We start from the raw sequence: 19822 nt of genomic DNA, 5'->3' as shown, positions 1-19822 counted from the left end.
CAGGGGAAACAGACACTTTTTTAGGATCAAATGCATGTGTTCTGGGCAAGTGCTATACTCCTTAGCTATACCCTACACCCTAAAGGGCTTTGTCCTGTTTAGTTCTCAGCTTTTGGGACAGGTGCCACCTTGTTTTGTTTTGCTTTGTTTTGGTTTTTAGTTCCCAAACAGATGCCAGTTGGCTGTTGGTGAAATTATCTTAAAGATCTGACTGTAGTTTTTACACATCGTCATTACTTTAGTCATTTAGCATTGTTTCTTTAGCTTATCATTTAGCAATAGTTTTGTTAGCTTTTATGCATTTTGTCTATGGTGAGAAAACCCGAAAGCCTTCTATCAGTAACCGGTGTAACCTTTACTCTCAGTGGCTCTGAAGCGGATGTTGAACTTCAACGTGCCTCATGTTAAGAACAGTACTGGAGAGCCAGTGTGGAAGGTAAGGCCGTCTTCAGTGCAAACTGTGCGCTTTTTCTTAGCACTAAAATGATAGGAATTGGAAGAGATTTCTTGAAAATATAAGACCAGTAGTATATTTTAATTAGAATTACTGGATATTTTATTATTCCCTACACAATAATAGATGTTTACATAGCATGTATAATCTACAAGAGGATCATATAGGATATGTGCTGAGCTCTGTCATTTTGTAGAAAGGACTTGAGTGTCCAAGAATTTGGTTCCTTGGCAAGTCCTGGACCCCAAACCAAGAATATTTAGGAACTACTGTATATGTTCCCCCTGGCTATATACATATAGTTGTAATAATGTTTACTTTGTAAGTTAAGTACAGAAGAAATTACCAATTGTGACTAATTGTCAGCATCACTGTCGAGTAAAAGATGCTACTGGAAAGTAAGCATTGTGGTAGTGTGCAGGAGAGCTGATGGCAGAGCACTGCGTGACTAAAGAGTGGGAGAAGCAGCGAGCACAGAGACTTTTCATGCCGTGGGCAGTGTAGAGCAGAGCTGCGGGAGGCTTTAGCGGAGTGGGATAGGACGTGAGACTTCTTCATGCTGCTCACAGTTGTTTACATTGTGGGTTGCTTATTATTGTAATTTTCCATTTAATGTTTTCTGGCCCTGGTTCTCTAGAGATAACTGAGGCTGTAGAAGTAGAAACTGCAGGTAAGGGACTACTATATATTTAAAGATAGAGAGGAGTTTTTGAAAGATTAAGCATCTTGGATTTGGTTTTTCCGAGACAGGGTTTCTCTGTGTAGCCGTGGCTGTCCTGGAACTCCCTCTGTAGACCAGGCTGGCCTCGAACTCAGAAATCCGCCTGCCTCTGCCTCCCAGAGTGATTATAGGCATGCGCCACCACTGCCCGGCAAGATTAAGCATCTTTAGAGCCACAGCAGATTTTAGTTTCTCTAAATAAATCCCTGGCATTTGAGAATAACATTTAATAACAATAACAGAATTCATTTCACCTCAGTAGGAGTTTTCTTCTCCATAAAGTATCACTAAGATAGTTGTGAAAAATAGCCATTGAAGGTCTCACTTGCTAGCCCAAGCTCTCTAGCTAATAGTGAGGTGGCAGGCTGAGATGGAGTTGTGGTTTAGATTTTGGTTTCTTTCTTTTTTGGGGGGGTGAGGGGGTGATTTGAGACAGGGTTTCTCTGTGTAGCCCTGACTGTCCTGGAACTCACTCTGTAGACCAGGCTGGCCTCGAACTCAGAAATCCGCCTGCCTCTGCCTCCCAAGTGCTGGGATTACAGGCGTGCGCCACCATGCCTGGCTTATGGTTTAGATTTTGGGTATTTGTTTTATTTGGGGTTTTCGTTAGTTTTTGTCATTGATATTGTTAAGACATTGTCTTGGCCTGTAGCCCAGGTTGACCAAAAACTCACTGCAGCCCTGCCTCAGCCCGAGTGCTCCATTGCAGCTGGGAGCCACTGCATCTGGTTTAGGGACTTAACTTTTTAAGTCACTATCTAGATTACCTAAACTTCTGAAATTTCTAAATTTTCTTTATAGTGTTGGAACTTGTTAAATGTCAGGCTTTTACTTATCTATTCATTTATATATGTCTGTGTGTGTTTTCCTTGCATATGTGTGCACCATGAGTGCCTGGTGCTCACAGCCTCCAGAGAAGGGTGTTGGCTCCTGTCTTAGTTAGGGCGTCTATTGCTTTGATGAAACTCCATGACCAAAAAGGAAAGGGTTTTATTTGGCTTACACTTCCATATCGCTTGTTCGGTATTGAAGGAAGTCAGGTCAGGAACTCAAACAGGGCAGGATCTTCGAGGCAGGACCTGTGGCAGGAGCTGTGGAGAGGTGCTCCTGACTGGCTTGCTTCATTGCATCACCTGGCTTGCTCACCCTGCCCTCTTACAGCACTGGGGCTACCTCCCACCGTGGCCTGGGCTGTCCCCCATTGATTACCAACTGAAAAAAATGCCTTACAGCTGGGTATCAGGGAAGCATTTCCTCAGCTGAGGCTTCTTCCTCTCTGATGACTCCAACTTGTGTCAGGTTATTGCAAAGAACCAGCCAGTAACTGAATTATCAGATGGTTGTGAACTGCCATGTGGGTGCTGTGAACGAAACCCGGGTCCTCTGAAGAGCAGCCAGTGCTCTTACCAAAGAACCATCTGTCACTTTGTTACTTTGAAAGGGGCTAAATTTTTATCTCATCTTTACCTGTTCTTAGAAAGGCTATTTATGGACTAGGAAAAAACAGTATGAATTTGATCTGAGTTTTTTATTAAAGGTTAAAATAAAGACTTTATAGTCTGACTTTTAAACTTAGAATATTTTATCAGAAGTTTCTGAAAGTGTTGCTTTATTTAAACCTAACTGATAATGTTTTAAATATATATAACTATGTGGATGGGCATTTGAGTGGTAGAGGAAATACTAAACTGAACATGGATAAGAATTCAATATCATGATTACTAAATAAAATTAACTTATGCTATCTTAATGTGGATTCTCAGTTGGTTGTTCATTAATAATGATGTTTAAACAAACCACTTTTTTAAAGGTACTCATTTATGACAGATTTGGCCAGGATATCATCTCTCCTCTGCTGTCTGTGAAGGAACTGAGAGACATGGGCATCACTCTGCATCTGTGAGTCTTAACAGATTTCTGACAGTGGCATGTATTTTCAGATTTATTTTTTATTTTTTATTTTATTACATATATTCTTTATTTACATTTCAAATGATTTCCCCTTTCCTGGTTCCCCCCTTCCCAAAAGTCCCATAAGCCATCTCCCCTCCTCCTATTCTCCAGTCAACCCCATCCTGCTTCCCTGTCCTGGTATTTCCCTGCACTGCTACATCGAGCCTTTCCAGGACCAGGGCCCTCTCCTTCCTTCCTTCTTCTTGGGCATCATTTGATATGTGAATTGTGTCTTGGGTATTCCAAGCTTCTAGGCTAATATCCGCTTATCAGTGAGTGCATACCATGTGTGATCTTTTGTGATTGGGTTACCTCACTGTGGATGATATTTTCCAGTTCCACCCATTCGCCTAAGAATTTTATGAATTCATTGTTTTTAATAGTTGAGTAGTATTCCATAGTGTAAATATACCACATTTTCTGTATCATTCCTCCGTTGAGGGACATCTGGGTTGTTGCCAGCTTCTGGCTATTATAAATAAGTCTACTATAAACATAGTGAAACATGTGTCCTTATTACATGCTGGGGAATCCTCTGGGTATATGCCCAGATGTGGTATAACAGGGTCCTCCGATAGTATCATGCCCAGTTTTCTGAGGAACCAACAGACTGATTTCCAGAGTGGTTGAACCAGCTTGCAATCCCACTGGCAGTGGAGGAGTGTTCCTCTTTCTCCACATCCTCACCAGCTCCTGTCGTCTCCTGAGTTTGTGATCTTAGCCATTCTGACTGGTGTGAGATGAAATCTCAGGGTTGATTTGATTTGCATTTCCCTGATGACTAAGGATGTTGAACATTTCTTTAGTGTTTCTCAGCTATTCGATATTCCTCAGGTGAGAATTCTTTGTTTAGTTCTGTACCCCATTTTTTAATAGGGTTATTTGGCTCTCTGGATCTAACTTCATGAGTTCTTTGTATATATTGGATATTAGCCCTCTGTTGGATGTAGAGTTGGTATAGATCTTTTCCCAATTTGTTGGTTGCTGTTTTGTCCTATTGACAGTGTCCTTTTCAGATTTATTGAGAATGATTTCTTTGGTCACATTAAAAGTCAAAATTTTAAGGTCTGTTTGTAGAGAAAATTAAGGTCAGGTTATAGTACCTGTGTAACCTTGAGATTTAAAAATATTCTCACTTAGAGCTATATAATTTCAGAATTTAAATATTTTTTTCATTTTCCAGTAGATGTGGTTGATCTTTAAAATAAAAGAACTAGTGCTCAATCTCTAAAAAGATTTTGTCTAACTTAAGTATACTTTTAAAAAATCCAAGTTAGTTTATCAGTACTGTGAGCATGTTAAGTGACCCCGTGAAATAATGGCCCTCATTCTTTCCTCTCTTGACTCCTAAGCACACAGCCTCTTTATGTTATCAGGGAACAGACTCTAGCATAGAAAACAAGGATTGCCACAGAGTTGGACCACTGGTTGATGACAGAGCTGTGCCCATGTTGTTTGTCTAATGGCTCACAGTGGCAGTAACAAGTCCAATTGAGATCTGACTCTATGCTGGCATGAAGTTGACAAGATGGACTACTAGTTTGCAAGCAGAGGAAGCAGAACACTACTGTTACCAGACGGAGAGGCTGTATAGCCATGGACGATCCCTGACAGCCTGGCCTCTGCCTGAATAAACTTGATCAGAAAATTTAGCCTCTGCAACAACCTAGTTTAGACCAACTTGAAGGAAGTAGTAACCACTGGTTTGTAGAAATGCCTTGTAGACGGGTGAGCAGAGAGCATACAAAGCAGACAGCCTGTGGCTGTCATCACATACTTCTCATCACGGGTAGTGACATCTGGACAGACGGACGGTTACTAAATGCATCACGACCAGCAGCATGAGCCCCTGTCATTCTTGGTGATGACAGGCATGACTGAATAGTTCTGTACCCAGAATACTAGCCATATTTTGTATCATAAGTATTATAACCAATACATTGCTATGACAGTTTTCTTATGTGAAATGGAGATAATTAAATGAAACTAGTCCCTGAATCACCAAGACGGGAGCTTGCCGTGTTTGCCATTATCCGATGATCTCCCGTGCATTCAGTCAGGGAGCAGCAGATTGATGATGATAGGGTTGGGGTGGAGCTCAGCTGTACAGATGTGTGCTCAGCAAGTGTGCGTTCCTGCTCTCATCCACAGCATCGTGCGGAAAGTAAGGAGCAGCAGAAGGGGTTAAATATGCGGCTATAAGACGTTCCATTTCTCAACGGTGCATAGTCCACATGTACGTCGGTCCTTACGCCCCTTCCACAGGGCCAGCCCTGCTCTCCTGTTTCTCATCCACCACCCTCTCCATGAATTTCTGTGAAAGCTGATGTTGACTTTGAATGTGTAGTTGTTCTTCCAGGAGGGTGGTGGTGAAACAGAATGTCTGCCCAAAGGAAATACTAAAAACACTAAAACTGGAGAAGAAATGAAAATAAAAAGAAATGCTTCTGTAAATAGATAGGACTGGTGGCAACAGTGCGGGTTTTTTCCTCTCCCTAAGGTAGAGGCCCGGTTAACTAAGTGACAGGTAGCAGCACAGGAGTGTTACCAGCGCTAGCCACTGGGCTACAGACTTCTAGTTTGAATAGTTTGAGAACTATTCTTTTAAACTGTCTCTTTAAAGTACCTGAGGGGGAGAAATGAGTGGTTATTGTTCTTTTTGTTTTCCAGCCTTTTGCACTCAGACCGAGATCCGATTCCAGATGTTCCTGCAGTGTACTTTGTGATGCCAACTGAAGAAAATATTGACAGACTATGCCAGGTGATAAGTGGATTTTATCTGGAACTTAAAATTGCCTGATTGTTTGAATATCAAGGCAGACTGCTTTCTTTAAAAAAACAGAACATAGATGCTCATTGTGGAGAATCATAAATTCCTTTACCAGCTTCCACTTTGAGTTTTGATACCATCTTTTAGTTTTAGTAGAGTAGATTTCTAATTTTTTGGCTAGAGAAGCATTATATCAGTAAATACCAAGTCTGGCATAGTGGAACCTGCCTCTAATCCCAGCACTCAGGGTTGGTGGGAGAGGATTGTTGCTTGAAGACCTTGGCTACATGACAGATTTTGAGGCCCATAGGTGCTGCGTCATTAGAGCATATCTCAAAACAACAGTAACAGATTTCAAAATAGAACGGTCTCATGTAGCCCAGGCTGGCCTTGAACTCACTATGTAGCTGGAGATGACCCTGAGCCCCTAACTCTGCTGTCTCCACCACTGGTTGCACTCACCACCTACCTAACTCTCCTTTATCCACTATTAAGGTGGTAAGTCGTTTTAATCATTGAGTTGTTAGCATACTTTTTATTTTTCTTACTTTTTTGAAAACAGGGCCTTACAACCTCCAGTGTGTTATCCTTTTGTGGTGCAGCCTGATGCTGGGATCAAAGGCCTGGTCCATAAGTCCAGCGTCTTAGTTCTTAGTTCTTCGTGTGCTAGACATTGATCAGGTATTTGATAGTATTTTTATGAATTCTGTAGACAGCCAGTTCGTGCTTCTGATGTCCTATTTGAGAAACACCCCAAGTCCATGTTTTGTTCTATAAGTTTTAAGGTTCTGGCTCTGTCACTACTTTGTTCTTCTAGAGTACATTTTCATCATTTATATATCCCATCCTTTAAACATGTGTCCAAAGCCTGGCTTTTAGTGTTAAGAGCTTTTTTCATGGACATCCTCTCTACTGTAAGAGTTATACATTAATTATCTTTCTAGGACCTTCGAAATCAGCTCTATGAGTCCTATTATTTAAATTTTATTTCTGCGATTTCAAGAAGTAAACTGGAAGACATTGCAAATGCAGCATTGGCTGCTAACGCCGTTGCACAAGTTACCAAGGTGAGAGGGACTTGGTCAAGAGCATTGCTAATGTAAAACTCCACAGGGGCTGAAAGCTCCCAGTTCATTACATCTAACCAAAACAACCTACAAAGTTAGACATTCTCCTTGAAAACATGGTCACTTACCGTCTTTCACTTAAGCTAGGTAAAATAAGGCAAGCTAGAAAAATTTACAACCTGCTGACTTATTGAGAGAAATTCAAAGTAGATGTATATTTATTTCAGGCTGAGAGTCATGGGATTCTTGTAGCTCATTTTAGAAATAATTTGAAAGTTTGTTGTACATTATTTATGATCATATTGACATTGTTTTATCTGTACTCCATACAGTAAGTCACTGGATCCTCCATATCTTATTTAGGAAAGCAGGTCTAACGAGACCACAGGGTATACTATAAGGATAAAACTGTACAGCAGGCGAGCATACTAGCAACATCTTAGCCAGTGACACTAGCTAGCTACAGGCACTCTCAGATAAATCCCGACTCTACCCGAGGGGACACCAGTTGTTGTAGGGCTTGTATAGACAGGAAAGATGGAATGTGCATTTGCACACACCCTCCCTGCATCTTCAATACACATCTTGGGGTCCGAGGAGGGTCTCAGATTCCTCGGAGCCTGAGTTAAGAGCACCTGTGAGCTCGTAGCACCACCTGATGTGGGTGCTGGAAAACTAACTCTAGTTAAACAGTTTTCCTCTGGGAAAACAATTTGGCCTCTGATCCACTACACCTATCCAACCCCTGTTTGTGGTATAAAATCTGTACTTATAAATTTATAAATGTCATGGTGCAGAAACAGATACTGTGTGGTTGTAAGAACATGAGGTTCCAAAGTACAGTTCCAAACAGAGAACTGTAAATTACAGTCACAGTTTTACTTTCTGTATCTGTTTAAATTTTGTTTTCTGAAAATATCACTCTTTTGGTTGCCCCAAATTTGTTTTCATTGCTTTAAAAATATTTTTGTTTTGTTTTTGTTTTTATTATTAGCCTCTTTAAAAGATGCATATTTTTATTTATGTGTCTGTGTGCATGAATGTGTGCCACATGTATGTAGGCCCAAGTGGAAGCCAGAAGGGGGCTGGAGTTAGAGATTTGTAATCTGCTACACGTGGCTGCTTGCTCTACACCCAGGATTTCTGGGTGAGCAAGCAAACACTCTTAACCACTGAGCTTTTCTCCAGCTCCTGGTTTTATTTTTTATTATTTTTATTATTTTTTTAAATTAATTTATTTCATGTATGTGAGTACACTTTTGCTGTCTTCAGACATACCAGAAGAGGGCATCAGATCCCCAATACAGATGGTTGTGAGCCACCATGTGGTTGCTGGGAATTGAACTCAGGACCTCTGGAAGTGTAGCCAGTGCTCTTAACTGCTGTATCATCTCTCTCCAGCCCCCAGCTCCTGTTTTTAACTTTATTTATTTATATAGGTAGGCATCCTGCTACTTGGGTATTGTTTTCAATTCTTGTTTATATTTAATTATAATTTCCCTATTTTTGCCATTTGGTGATTCAGCCAAAATAAATTTTTACTATAGCTATATTGTAAAATTGTTTTTGTTTGTTTCTAGGTTTTTGACCAGTATCTCAATTTTATTACTTTGGAAGATGACATGTTTGTATTATGTAATCAAAATAAGGAGCTTGTTTCATATCGGGGTATGTAAAAACATAAATTTTACAATGTAATATTTTACATTGTTATATTTGACAAAATATATAGCAGTATATCTTTACACAAAACACAAATCTCAGATTAAATCGTCAGATAAATAAGACATATAAGAAATTTGGTTTGTAATTCAGTTACATACCAGTTCTCTGGCCTGCTCGAAATCCCCACGACAGCTTGCACAACTGATGCACTCCTGCCACGTAAGACAGTATCTCCATGCAGGACAGTTAATTGTCTTGTACCTAGACCTTAAAGAGTAACATACTTTACTAATGTAGTTATTTAAATTCTGGTCCATATTATGAGCTTCTGAGGAAAGACTACATTCCCTTGGCTTCATTGAGGTCTCTAATATGTTTTCTTATTGAAATTAGAAAAAATATTTTGTTTAGGAACCATGGTCTTGTTTTACAGCCTAAGCTGGCCTCAGCTTGGGATCCTCCTGCCTTAGCCTTCCAAAGGCCTTCAGATCTCACCACTGACATCCTGTGCTCACCTGAAGGTTTTTGTGTCAGTTGTTATTCACAAAAGTTACAGTTTTATTATTACAGTTTGTTATTACAGTTTGTTGATTTTCAGACTTAATTAGCACCTAATCTTGTGTTGAAACCTAGTTTCCCATAAGCCTTTAAACTTAGAAATGTTATTTATAAATCTGATAAAAATGAAAACAAGCATCTTTAATGTTTTTCTTGGCCAGTTATATTGGCCTGGGTAGTCTCTTGTCAGTCCTGCTTATCATGCCGGGATAGACTACTTCCCTGCTAAGTTCTATCAGGCACTTACTGCTGCATTTATAAATTTGGGACATTTTTTTAAAGATTTATTTATTTATTTATTATATGTAAGTACACTGTAGCTGTTTTCAGATACACTAGAAGAGGGCATCAGATCTCATTACAGATGGTTGTGAGCCACCATGTGGTTGCTGGGATTTGAACTCAGAACCTCCAGAAGAGCAGTCAGTGCTCTTAACCACTGAGCCATCTCTCCAGCCCTCTTTTTTTTTTTTTCTTTGTTTTTAAAAGTGATTCAGCCAGTCCAGGTAAATATATAAGCCTATGAAACAAAACTGTCAAATGTTAAGTCATTTAAAAAATAACTAAACTTGTAATAAATCTGAAGTTCCTTAAGCATTCAAATACTTACAGAGTGACTCTTGAGGTAAACTTTACATTCCTTTCTTTGTACTTCTTCTTCTTCTTCTTTTTTTTTTTTTTTTTTTTTTTTTTTTTTTGGTTTTTTTTGAGTCAGGGTTTCTCTGTGTAGTCCTGGCTGTCCTGGAATTCACTCTGTAGACCAGGCTGGCCTTGAACTCAGAAATCCTCCTGCCTCTGCCTCCCAAGTGCTGGGATTACAGGCGTGTGCCACCACTGCCCGGCCTTGTACTTCTACTTCTTAATGGATTGATTGCATATTTACCCAACAAAGTCACCACACGTCTTGTCTCAGTCAAGTGGAGAGCATCTGAGACAAGGAACCAGTTGGGTTGGGATTCCTGATCCCTGTTTGCAGCTGCTGAGGTCATTTCCTATTGATAGCCATGGACCTGGGGTGGTGACCCAAGGGCTGGACTTCTGAGATTTCACTCGTGCCAGATGATTGACAGGATGACCCAGAGTTAATGCTCATCAAGTGTTTTCCGTGCTGCCTGTCTCATGGCCCGACTAGACGACAGTCAGTAACACCACAGTGACAGTATCTTTCCTTGGATTTGCTGCTGCCTGGTGAAATACTGCTTTTATTGGTCTTCTCTGGACACACTTGCTTTCCTTAGGTACTTTGATATGTCCAGTTAGTTTATGCTTTCCTCATATGCTGATCATATTACGTATCAGTTTTGTAATTCAGGTTAGTAACTATATATTGTATATATATGCAAGATTAATGAAGACGTAAATTTTGATTGCTTATTTTTTTCCTCTGTATCGTAGCCATTAATAGACCAGATATCACAGACACCGAGATGGAAACTGTAATGGACACTATTGTTGACAGTCTCTTCTGCTTTTTTGTTACATTAGGTAAGCTTTTAAATATCTGTTCCTTCAAAGAAACTAATTACTTAACAACTCATTTTGACATGTTACACACTCTAATTGGTTTTTTAAAAGAAAGGGTCTTACTGACTGGCCTTGAACTCACAAGAGATGAGCCTGTCTCTGCTTCCCAAGTACTAAGATTAAATATGCTATGATATCGGGCTACAATATTGTTTTAACCTGTCTGAATGTAGAGAGGTTCTCTGAAGTTGAGATAAAGCATGCATTCCATAATATTAAAATAAAATAGTTGCAGCAACATGAGCTATTCCATGTGAGCTAGCGTCCAGATTTGTTGTGTATCTTTAGATGAGTTCTCCTGAGCCCTCAGGTGCTGCGATGGCAGATACACATCATCATACCCAGCTCAGCAGACCTTTGGAGTTAATTCCTTGGATAACATGGGTAGTTCAACTCCTTGATGGAGTGTTGAAGTGGTTGTCGGTGGTTCCAGCCTGTGGTTGACTATTTTCTAGCTGTCTTTAGTCTCTATCATAAAAGATTTCAAACATACTTCTAGGTAGAAAGGTTTGTGCATGGTAGTTTTTAAGGCAAGTGCAAGAGCTTCCAGAAAATACTGAACTTAGCATAAAATGATAACCTGCATCGGCTTTCAAATTTAACATTTCACTGAATTATCTATAGTTACTTTGGGTACACTGAATTTACTAACATATAATTTTATACTTCAGTTATAGATATTACAGAAAGGTGATTACAATTTAGATTTTATACATACCTAAAACCTCTTGAATAAGATAACCCTTACAGGTTAATAAACTCTATTAATAAATATTAATAAACTCTTTCACAAGTGGAAATAAAAGAGAAACCATTGGAGCATATGTGAGCCTTAGATGATGTATGAGGAGAATTTGTACAAATTTTTGGGTTCCTCCCTTTCAGAGATGCCTTCCTGAATTTTACATCTTAGCCCCAAACTCAGATCTTTGGTTTCTGGCCTAGTAGGTCCCCTTATTTTCTGTCGGTTTTTCTCTATTGCCACATGTCTCCATTTTTCAGGAGTCTCACCTCTGTCTAGTTTTTGCCTGTGCTCTCACTACGCCCCAGTGGACTCAGGTGCTGGCTGATGGGCTGGTCCCGCCAGGGCCGTGCAGTGCTGCATCTCCAGCCTCTGTGCTCACTGCCTTCACTGCTAAGAGCACTGCAGGCCATAGCCCGTAGTCAAACAGTCGTGTTACCCTCTGTCTGCCGCCCTATACACTCCTGCCTTTCACCTGACCTTATGGCATGCATGAGAGTTGTTTCTGTTTAGCAGAAGTCGTAGTCATAGTAATAGTAATAGTTACATTTTAAAACAGTAGATTAGAACCGAGATGTACAAAAAGTAATATCATGTGTTTTCCTTACATATACTCCACAGTAGGTAGAAACCAGTCTAATGATGGCATTGGTTTGTTGTTGCTGTTGGTTTTCAGAGACAGGGTCTTCCTGTGTAGCTTGAGCTCATCTTGAATCTCCATCATCCCGCCCTGCTTCTGGCTGGGTTTGTAGCCTTCTTGCCCAGATGGCTAGCTAAGTCTGTGTATTTTCCCTTTTGCTGTTTTTTGGTTGGGGATGGTCTTTTTGAGGTACAGGATCTCATATACAGCACAGCCTAGCTGGTCTTGAACTCTTGCCTTTCTTGTCTCAACTTTCCCAAGGGCTGGCTTTATAGATGTGTGCCTCCATGCCTAGAATTTATACATTTCAAGTATCATTTGAAATTTTTTTATAACAAGCATGCACAATGTAGGCCATCAAAAGAAGGCTTTTAAATATTAATAGTATTGCACCTTTTCACTTGAAAGTAAGGCTGCTCTCGGGAGAAGCAAGCCTGGGGTTGTGGCACGGACATATAGTCAGTCATCCATTTACAAACCCTCTTCAGCAGGCTTCACTTTTTTCTGTCTGAGGGTTCAGCCTTGATAAAACATTTACTGCATCATAAAGAAAAACATTAAGAGTTCGGGGATTGATGGGATTGTGGAAAGAGACATGCTAGGATCACTTCACATTCGTGAAGACTATGCTTGCTGTTCCCATTTAAATTTGTGTCACAAAAGGATTAGTCATTTACTGTGAATCATTTTTTAAAGTAATCGCAAACTGTTGTAGTCCTAAGCTCTTTTTATTCTTTCATTTTGAACAAAATAAAGTAACTGCTACGACTAGAGGGTAAAGTTACCCTTTGAAACTACCATTTTGAAGTCCATCCCCTGGAAATATCGTCCCACTGATCAGCGCCATGGACAGAGATTCCTCTTCTGGCTGTTTATTGCTTAAGGAGAGGTTAATTTCTGAATCCTTGTTTTCAGTCTTGAGATGTGTAAGACCTTTTGTGTCTAGCATGAAATCTTGACGTCTGCTACAGTATACATCTTAACTAAGAGGTGAGGTCGTTGCTAACACTTATCACTGAAATAGGTGCTGTGCCCATCATCCGGTGCTCCCGCGGGACGGCAGCAGAAATGGTGGCAGTGGTGAGTGGTTGCCTCTGAGTACAGGCACTGCTGTATGAATTGCTCTCACAAGGGCATCAGATGTCTCTGTCAGGACTCTGGCTGCTCGTGTTGTTCGTGAAATACCAGTGACAGAGGCTTGGTTACTTTGGGATTACTCCCAAAATAGAAGGCCATCATTGTGAATGTCTCTGCAGTAGGGTAGAAAATGTAGTAGTGCATTTTCAATTCCATGCACTTGTGTCAGTCTTCACTGGCCTTGTGACATGCACTTTTACACATTTACACTTACCTTCCTCCAAGTTATAACATATTCAGCTTTTTATTTTTTATTTTTTTATTTTTATTCGATATATTTTTTATTTACATTTCAAATGATTTCCCCTTTTCAGCTTTTTATTATCAAGTGCTTATTAACAACACACATTTTTAATATTCATGTTGAAGAGAATTTCCTTTAAAGATTAAAAGGGGGATTAGGGAAACCAAAGAATTGCTTTTTAAAGAAAGTGTCCATGGCAGACACTTTGTAATACACTGCCGTGCAGGCTGGGCTGCCAAGGGAGCCCTGGTGGGGCTGTCGTCTCACACGCTCCAGCTCTGGTCTGAGCTGGCTGCACCCTGCTCATACGTTATTCTCACCCATCCCTATGAGCCTTCTTTATTTCAGTCATGCTCAAGAAAAGCTTGATCATACTGCAAAGTGTTCGTTACTGATACCGGGATTGAAACATGTTTTTAAAATTGATTTTCTTAAATACAAGTTGTAATGGTATTGAGATAATTAAAACGCTTAAGATATAGGTTTTAGAATTACCACTTTGTAAAGAAAGTTCAGACTTCTTGATTATATAACTAATACACGTTGAGTCATCTACATAACATTATATGAAAGTATTAATAGCTCATCTAAAATTTGATTTTCAGAAACTAGACAAAAAACTTCGGGAAAATCTAAGAGATGCAAGAAACAGCCTTTTCACTGGTGATCCACTTGGAACTGGCCAATTCAGGTATTTATTTGCCTCTTGAGTACAAGCATGAGTAAATGTACTTGAAAATAAGAGGGTTTGTTTTGTTTTCCTTATATGATAAGAATACTTTTAAGAGAACTATTTCTTGCTTTTTGATCTGATATTAGAATCAATGTTAGAATCAAGGTTGACTTAAATTGAAGCGTAAATGGATTCCATATAGAAATATCTTCCATTGGTAGAAATGTCTCTGTTTCCGTTGATAGAATGCTTTTGTTTGCATGGCTTTTAAGGTTCAAAGCACTTTCTTTTCAGCTATCATTAATCTTCTTGGTGGGAATGTTGCTGTTCACATTTTCACATTGAGATACTAATAACTTACAAGCAATTTCTGTCGTTTAGCATAGCAAGTAATGCCAAAGATACTGATTGCTCAATTTCTATCAGGTAGGAATATTAAAAACCCATGTAGAGTGCATTTTGATTTTTTTGTTTAATTTTGTCTTGTACCCTGGCTGTCCTAGAACACGCTTTGATGACCACGCCAGCCTTGAGATCTGCCTGCCTCTGCTTCCCACATGGTGGGATTAAAAGCGTGTGTCATACTACCTCGCCTGAATTTTGATTCTTACCAGTAGTAAAAACTATTGACATAAGGAAATAAACTCACAGAAATGTCTAAGAATTATTAAGAGGAGAGAGTTTTGTAAAGTGACTTCTTACCTACAGTTTTGATGAATTAGCCTGTGGCGGCAGAACTTTCATCTAGAAATAACATATACTTATTCATACACTCTAATTTTGAGGGCTTCTTAACTCTGAGTACTCCTGTCTGCAGCTTGCAATGGCTTTGTGTTTAGTTATTTGGTCACACCCGCTCTCACACCATCGTGCCCTCCTCTGCTGTCCTTGCTGTTCTTAAGTATCATTGATACTGTTTATCAATGTCAATGTTATCAATTGTTATCGTTAATCTGAAACATCGGTTCTTGCTGATTGGTTTTCAAACCTTACCTAATAGTCTCCTTTTTACCATGCTGTATTATGTACCCTAGGATCCAATAAAAGGGTGCTATTTTATTTAGTTGGATAAACTTTAAAAAAATTTAATCTAATCACAATATTATAACATTTTATCATAATTTGTTGAATATATTTCAAGTTATTTTAATTAACAATTTGGGGCTGGAGAGATGGCTCAGTGGTTAAGAGCACTGACTGCTCTTCCAGAAGTCCTGAGTTCAGTTCCCTGAAACCACATGGTAGCTCACAACCATCTGCAGTGGGATCCGATGCCCTCTTCTGGTGTGTGTGAAGACAGCAACAGTGAACTCATATACATAAAATAAACTAAAAAAAAAAGTGCTCTTAATTAGCAACTTGTTAGATGGGTGTTAAATATGTTTAAATCCAACCATAGACTGACTAGTGCTTATCAACCATCTTGATTCTGCTGCCCACAGACATGCTGTGTTGATAGTCTTAACCAAGTGTGTGCTTCTCGAGTCTAGTGGTATGCATTGTAGCATATCTAGAAGCCTCTTATGATGCTAGATTTACCATGCACAGGACAAACCCCAGGAGCAAATGACATAGCCTCAATGTTAGTAGAGCCACAGTTAAGATTCCCTGCCATACGGGGTTGGAGAGATGGCCCAGCACTTAAGAGCACTGACTGCTCTTTCGAAGGTCCTGAGTTCAAAGCTCAGCAACCACATGGTGGCTCACAACCATCTGTATAGCTACAGGGTACTCATACACATAAAATAAATAAATAAATCTTTAAAGAAATAAAAAGATACCCTGCCATGAGCCGTCTCCCTCCCTTTCCACATACTCTGAGATGATGAAACTAGTTGTAGTGATGTCGTCACTGATATTTAGCCTTGAGTCAGTGTTCTTAAGAAGACCCCCTGACCAATGCCTATGGGGTAGAGGTACTAATGTGGTTCTTGCACAGGAGGAGACCTGTATAGCTACTGTGACCGGGTAGAGGAGTCTTGTGATGGTGGCGTGTACTGCATAACAGGAATGCCTCTAGAGGACATCAGTAGCACTTGGTAACACCTGGCAGGCAGACTCTGCTCTTGACCTCAGTTGCGATGTGTAATCAAATAGCTCATAAAGTGGCACATCCCCTGTCCACTAAGTGAGTAGTTACTACTGTGGCAAAGGTCTTCAGTTTTCTTTTTTTTTTTTTCTTTTCTTTTTTCTTTTCTTTCTTTCTTTTTCTTTCTTTCTTGCTTTCTTTTTTTTTTTTTTTTTTTTTTTTTTGATTTTTCAAGGCAGGGTTTCTCTGTGTAGCCCTGGCTGTCCTGTAGACCAGTCTGGCCTTGAACTCAGAAATCCACCTGCCTCTGCCTCCCAAGTGCTGGGATTAAAGGCATGTGCCTATCAGTTTCACTTTTCATATCATAATGGGATAGAGTTTTTTGTTGCCCTCCTTCCAAAGCTGCTTTCTTGAATGTAATGTAATTTTAAAATATGAAACTATCAAACATTTGGATAAGTTCATTTGATTCTCCTATTTTCCCCAAATTGGGCAATACCTATTCCTTTTGTTTGTTTGTTTTTAAGTCTGCACTTTATATCAAAGAAGCAACTTCTTTGACTATAAAAAATATTCTGTAAATGCATTTCTATAGAATCTCCTCCCTTAAGAAGGAGGACTTAAAATCTAGTATTAAGTATCGGTTCATGGTCATAACTGACTATAGTAGAAATGTTGTTGTACACCTTAAATATCAGCTGTTCATATCAAGATGATACATTGGAAAGTACTAGAAAGTTTTAAGTATGTACATTGCCATCAAGTTTATGTAATGTTCTGACATACATTTGCAGCTTCCAGAGGCCTTTATTAGTCCTTGTGGACAGAAACATCGACTTGGCCACGCCTCTACACCACACGTGGACATACCAAGCCCTGGTCCATGATGTGCTGGTAAGAGACTGAACAGAGCACTTCTTACTGAGTGTGATAAGTGCGGCAGTTACCTTAACTTCAAACTGTCATTCTGGCTAGAGACACAAAGTTACGAAGGATAAAACTGAAAAATATGGATAAAATAATACGGATATAGATGCTTGAAGTTTGTAGTTGTGAATTTATGGTCCTTCAATGAAGGGTGATCAGTGGCATTATTGACAGAGGGAAGGAAGCAGGGAAGGGAACGAGCAGCCATGTTTTCATGCTGTGTAAGGAAAATTTAAAAATTTAAATAAGTTCCGTCGGAGAACAAAACTAATTTCTTCCTTTTCTCTAGGATTCAAATGGATTTAATGATAAAAAAAAAGAACAGTAATTTTATGTTATCTATTATTTTCTGAAACAATTTTAATTACATGTTAAAAACTTGTATGTCTATGTTCATAGTCATCAGCTAAATGTTTATTTTGTAATGTATAGAAATAAAGCACAGCCCCAACCTTCAAAGGCAAAGAAAAGAAAATATATGCCAAAATAATTTCTTTAAAAACACTAGTAACATCACAGTAGTCTCCATTTTATAGACAGACTGAGAAGCAAGAGAATTTTCCAAGCGCAGAGGCTCATTGTAGTAATCCCAATACTCTGTAGGTGTGGCAGAAAGATACCTTAGCCTCAGGCGACCCTGCGAGAGAGAGAGAGAGAGAGAGAGAGAGAGAGAGAGAGAGAGAGAGAGAGAGAGAGAGTGAGTTAAAAAAATCCGAACCCAGAACATTGGCTCTACTACAAGCATTCTAGTTGCCCGACCTCCAGGACTGTAACATATCATCACAAAGATTATATATAGTGCCATATGAAAAGGAAATAGGCGTACAGCAGATAACTACATCTATATCAACAGTGCATCTCTTTAAAACTAAGATAGTCTAAAGCATCTACTTAAGTAAATCACATTTAGGCCTACTGGGAGAAACTGTTAATTTTACATACATACATGCCAGTGACTCTAGGAAGATGTCAAATACTAGTAAACATCCTTTCAGCACAGAAGCAAAAGGAACCAAAGAGAGCCCCAGAAATAAGCATGGAAGCTTAGCTTAAGAGGCCACATGAGAGGTGGAATGAATGAATGAATGAATGAATGAATGAATATTTTGGACCTAGACTTTAGCAATGATAAAAAGGCACAAGTACTGCCGTCTCCCTAAAGCTGCTTTCTAGGAATAAGAGACAGGAATAAACAAAGGAAACAAAACCTTCAGAAGGTAGGAAAGTATTCTATAGTAAAATGCTGATGAACAGGACTGAGATTTTAAAACTAGACAGACCTCATTTGTGAAATGGCAGGTCAGGAAGAGGCGAAGGAGGTAAATAATAATTTGTGTAGCTAACTGGGGACAGAATACTTGAGTGGGAAGGGGTCGATGTGTTTGAAGACTGGAAGGGTAGCATGCTAGCCACAGTGAGGCATTGTGAGAGTCAGGGAGAAGGAAACGAGGTGACATGGGAAGCAATAGCGTCGAATACGTGGGCTCACATCCTGTGTCAGATTGAAACCAGTTTAAGGCGGATGGCGAAGAAAAACACTTCCTTTTTTTTTCCTACCTGGAGAGGTGGGAGAGGAGAGTGATTGCTAGAAGGATATCGTGAGGTCCAGAAAAGTGAGAGAAATTACTACACTTTTGCGAACCAGTGGGAATGACCAAGATAACCTTTACTGGTGCAGGAGAATAGACTATCCAGCAGGGAGCAGCAAGGAGTCATAGAGACCATAGCACTAATATTTGGACATTCCTGTTGTGTGGGCCTCACGGATATTCTAAGATATTTGGCAACATCCCTGACCTTGATCAATCCTCAAAGTTTCTTGCCAAATGTATCCTGGGGAAAAGAGGTAGAACAAGGTAATATTTACCTCTGATGGAGAGCAGTTATTACTGACCAGTGAAGTGTGTTTCAGGACTGGGGTGGGTTCAAGGAGGAGGGTAAGCCAGTTTGGAGAGAGCAAAAAGACAGACAGTCCCAGGTCCAGGGTGTGAAGGGAAGGAAAGTTATCTCATGCTGAACGAGGTAGCTCTTTGGAGTTCAGTTACAGCCCCAAACCACAGATGTTTGGAGAGAGATTCAAAATGGCTTTTCTCAATGACTGGGTTTCCGAGGTTGTTAGCAGGATTTTCCCCGTACAGATGGGAGATGAGATCTGTGGTGGGAGGGACTTACAGAATGGGCGCGCTGGGCAATGACTGGGTTTCCGAGGTTAACAGCAGGATTTTCCCCGTACAGATGGGAGATGAGATCTGTGGTGGGAGGGACTTACAGAATGGGCACGCTGGGCATCTTGGGGCCTCTAGTCGTGCTGTATCAGGGGCCCGCCAGCTGTGTCTGTTGGGGAGCCAGGGGTCTGAGGGCTGAGTAACAGCAAGCTAGTTAGGATGCGGGTGCGGTGCGGGGTGGAAGCTGTCTGGAGCACTGGGGTGTCTTGGGATCCTCCCTTTCTCCCTCCCTTCCTTCCTCCCTCTCTTTTCTGTTTTGAGACAGGGTTTCTCTGTTTCGTTCTGGCTGTCCTCAAACTCAGAGATACACCTACCTCTGCTTAAAGGTGTGTGCCACCAGCTCTGGACTAGGACTAGAGTCCTTTCTAATTGCTACAGGTAAAGCATTATTGGGCTCCTCGGCTCTCCTAGATGTAGGAAAATGAAATATAAATCCTGTGCATATGGGAAAGAAGACATAGAAAATCCTGTATGTGTGGAAAGGAAGACACAT

General features: G+C 40.1%; 1 protein-coding gene across 2 annotated transcripts in view; it reads left to right on the top strand.

Annotated features, from left to right (window-relative positions):
- Positions 1-19822, top strand: part of Scfd1 (sec1 family domain containing 1) — a 73120-nt gene that overhangs the window by 5714 nt on the left and 47584 nt on the right. For both annotated transcript variants that reach the window (XM_052185889.1, XM_052185890.1), the window contains exons 2-10: positions 366-436; positions 2986-3074; positions 5799-5889; positions 6843-6965; positions 8546-8633; positions 10584-10673; positions 13119-13174; positions 14081-14166; positions 16972-17071. In XM_052185889.1, the coding sequence (XP_052041849.1) occupies positions 366-436; positions 2986-3074; positions 5799-5889; positions 6843-6965; positions 8546-8633; positions 10584-10673; positions 13119-13174; positions 14081-14166; positions 16972-17071 (794 nt within the window). The remainder of the gene's footprint in view (positions 1-365; positions 437-2985; positions 3075-5798; positions 5890-6842; positions 6966-8545; positions 8634-10583; positions 10674-13118; positions 13175-14080; positions 14167-16971; positions 17072-19822) is intronic.

The sequence above is a fragment of the Apodemus sylvaticus genome, chromosome 6, assembly GCF_947179515.1.
Source record: "Apodemus sylvaticus chromosome 6, mApoSyl1.1, whole genome shotgun sequence".
In the NCBI taxonomy this organism is placed as follows: domain Eukaryota; kingdom Metazoa; phylum Chordata; class Mammalia; order Rodentia; family Muridae; genus Apodemus; species Apodemus sylvaticus.
Note: the sequence above shows the minus strand (reverse complement) of the source record. Positions and strands in the feature narration are given on the sequence as shown.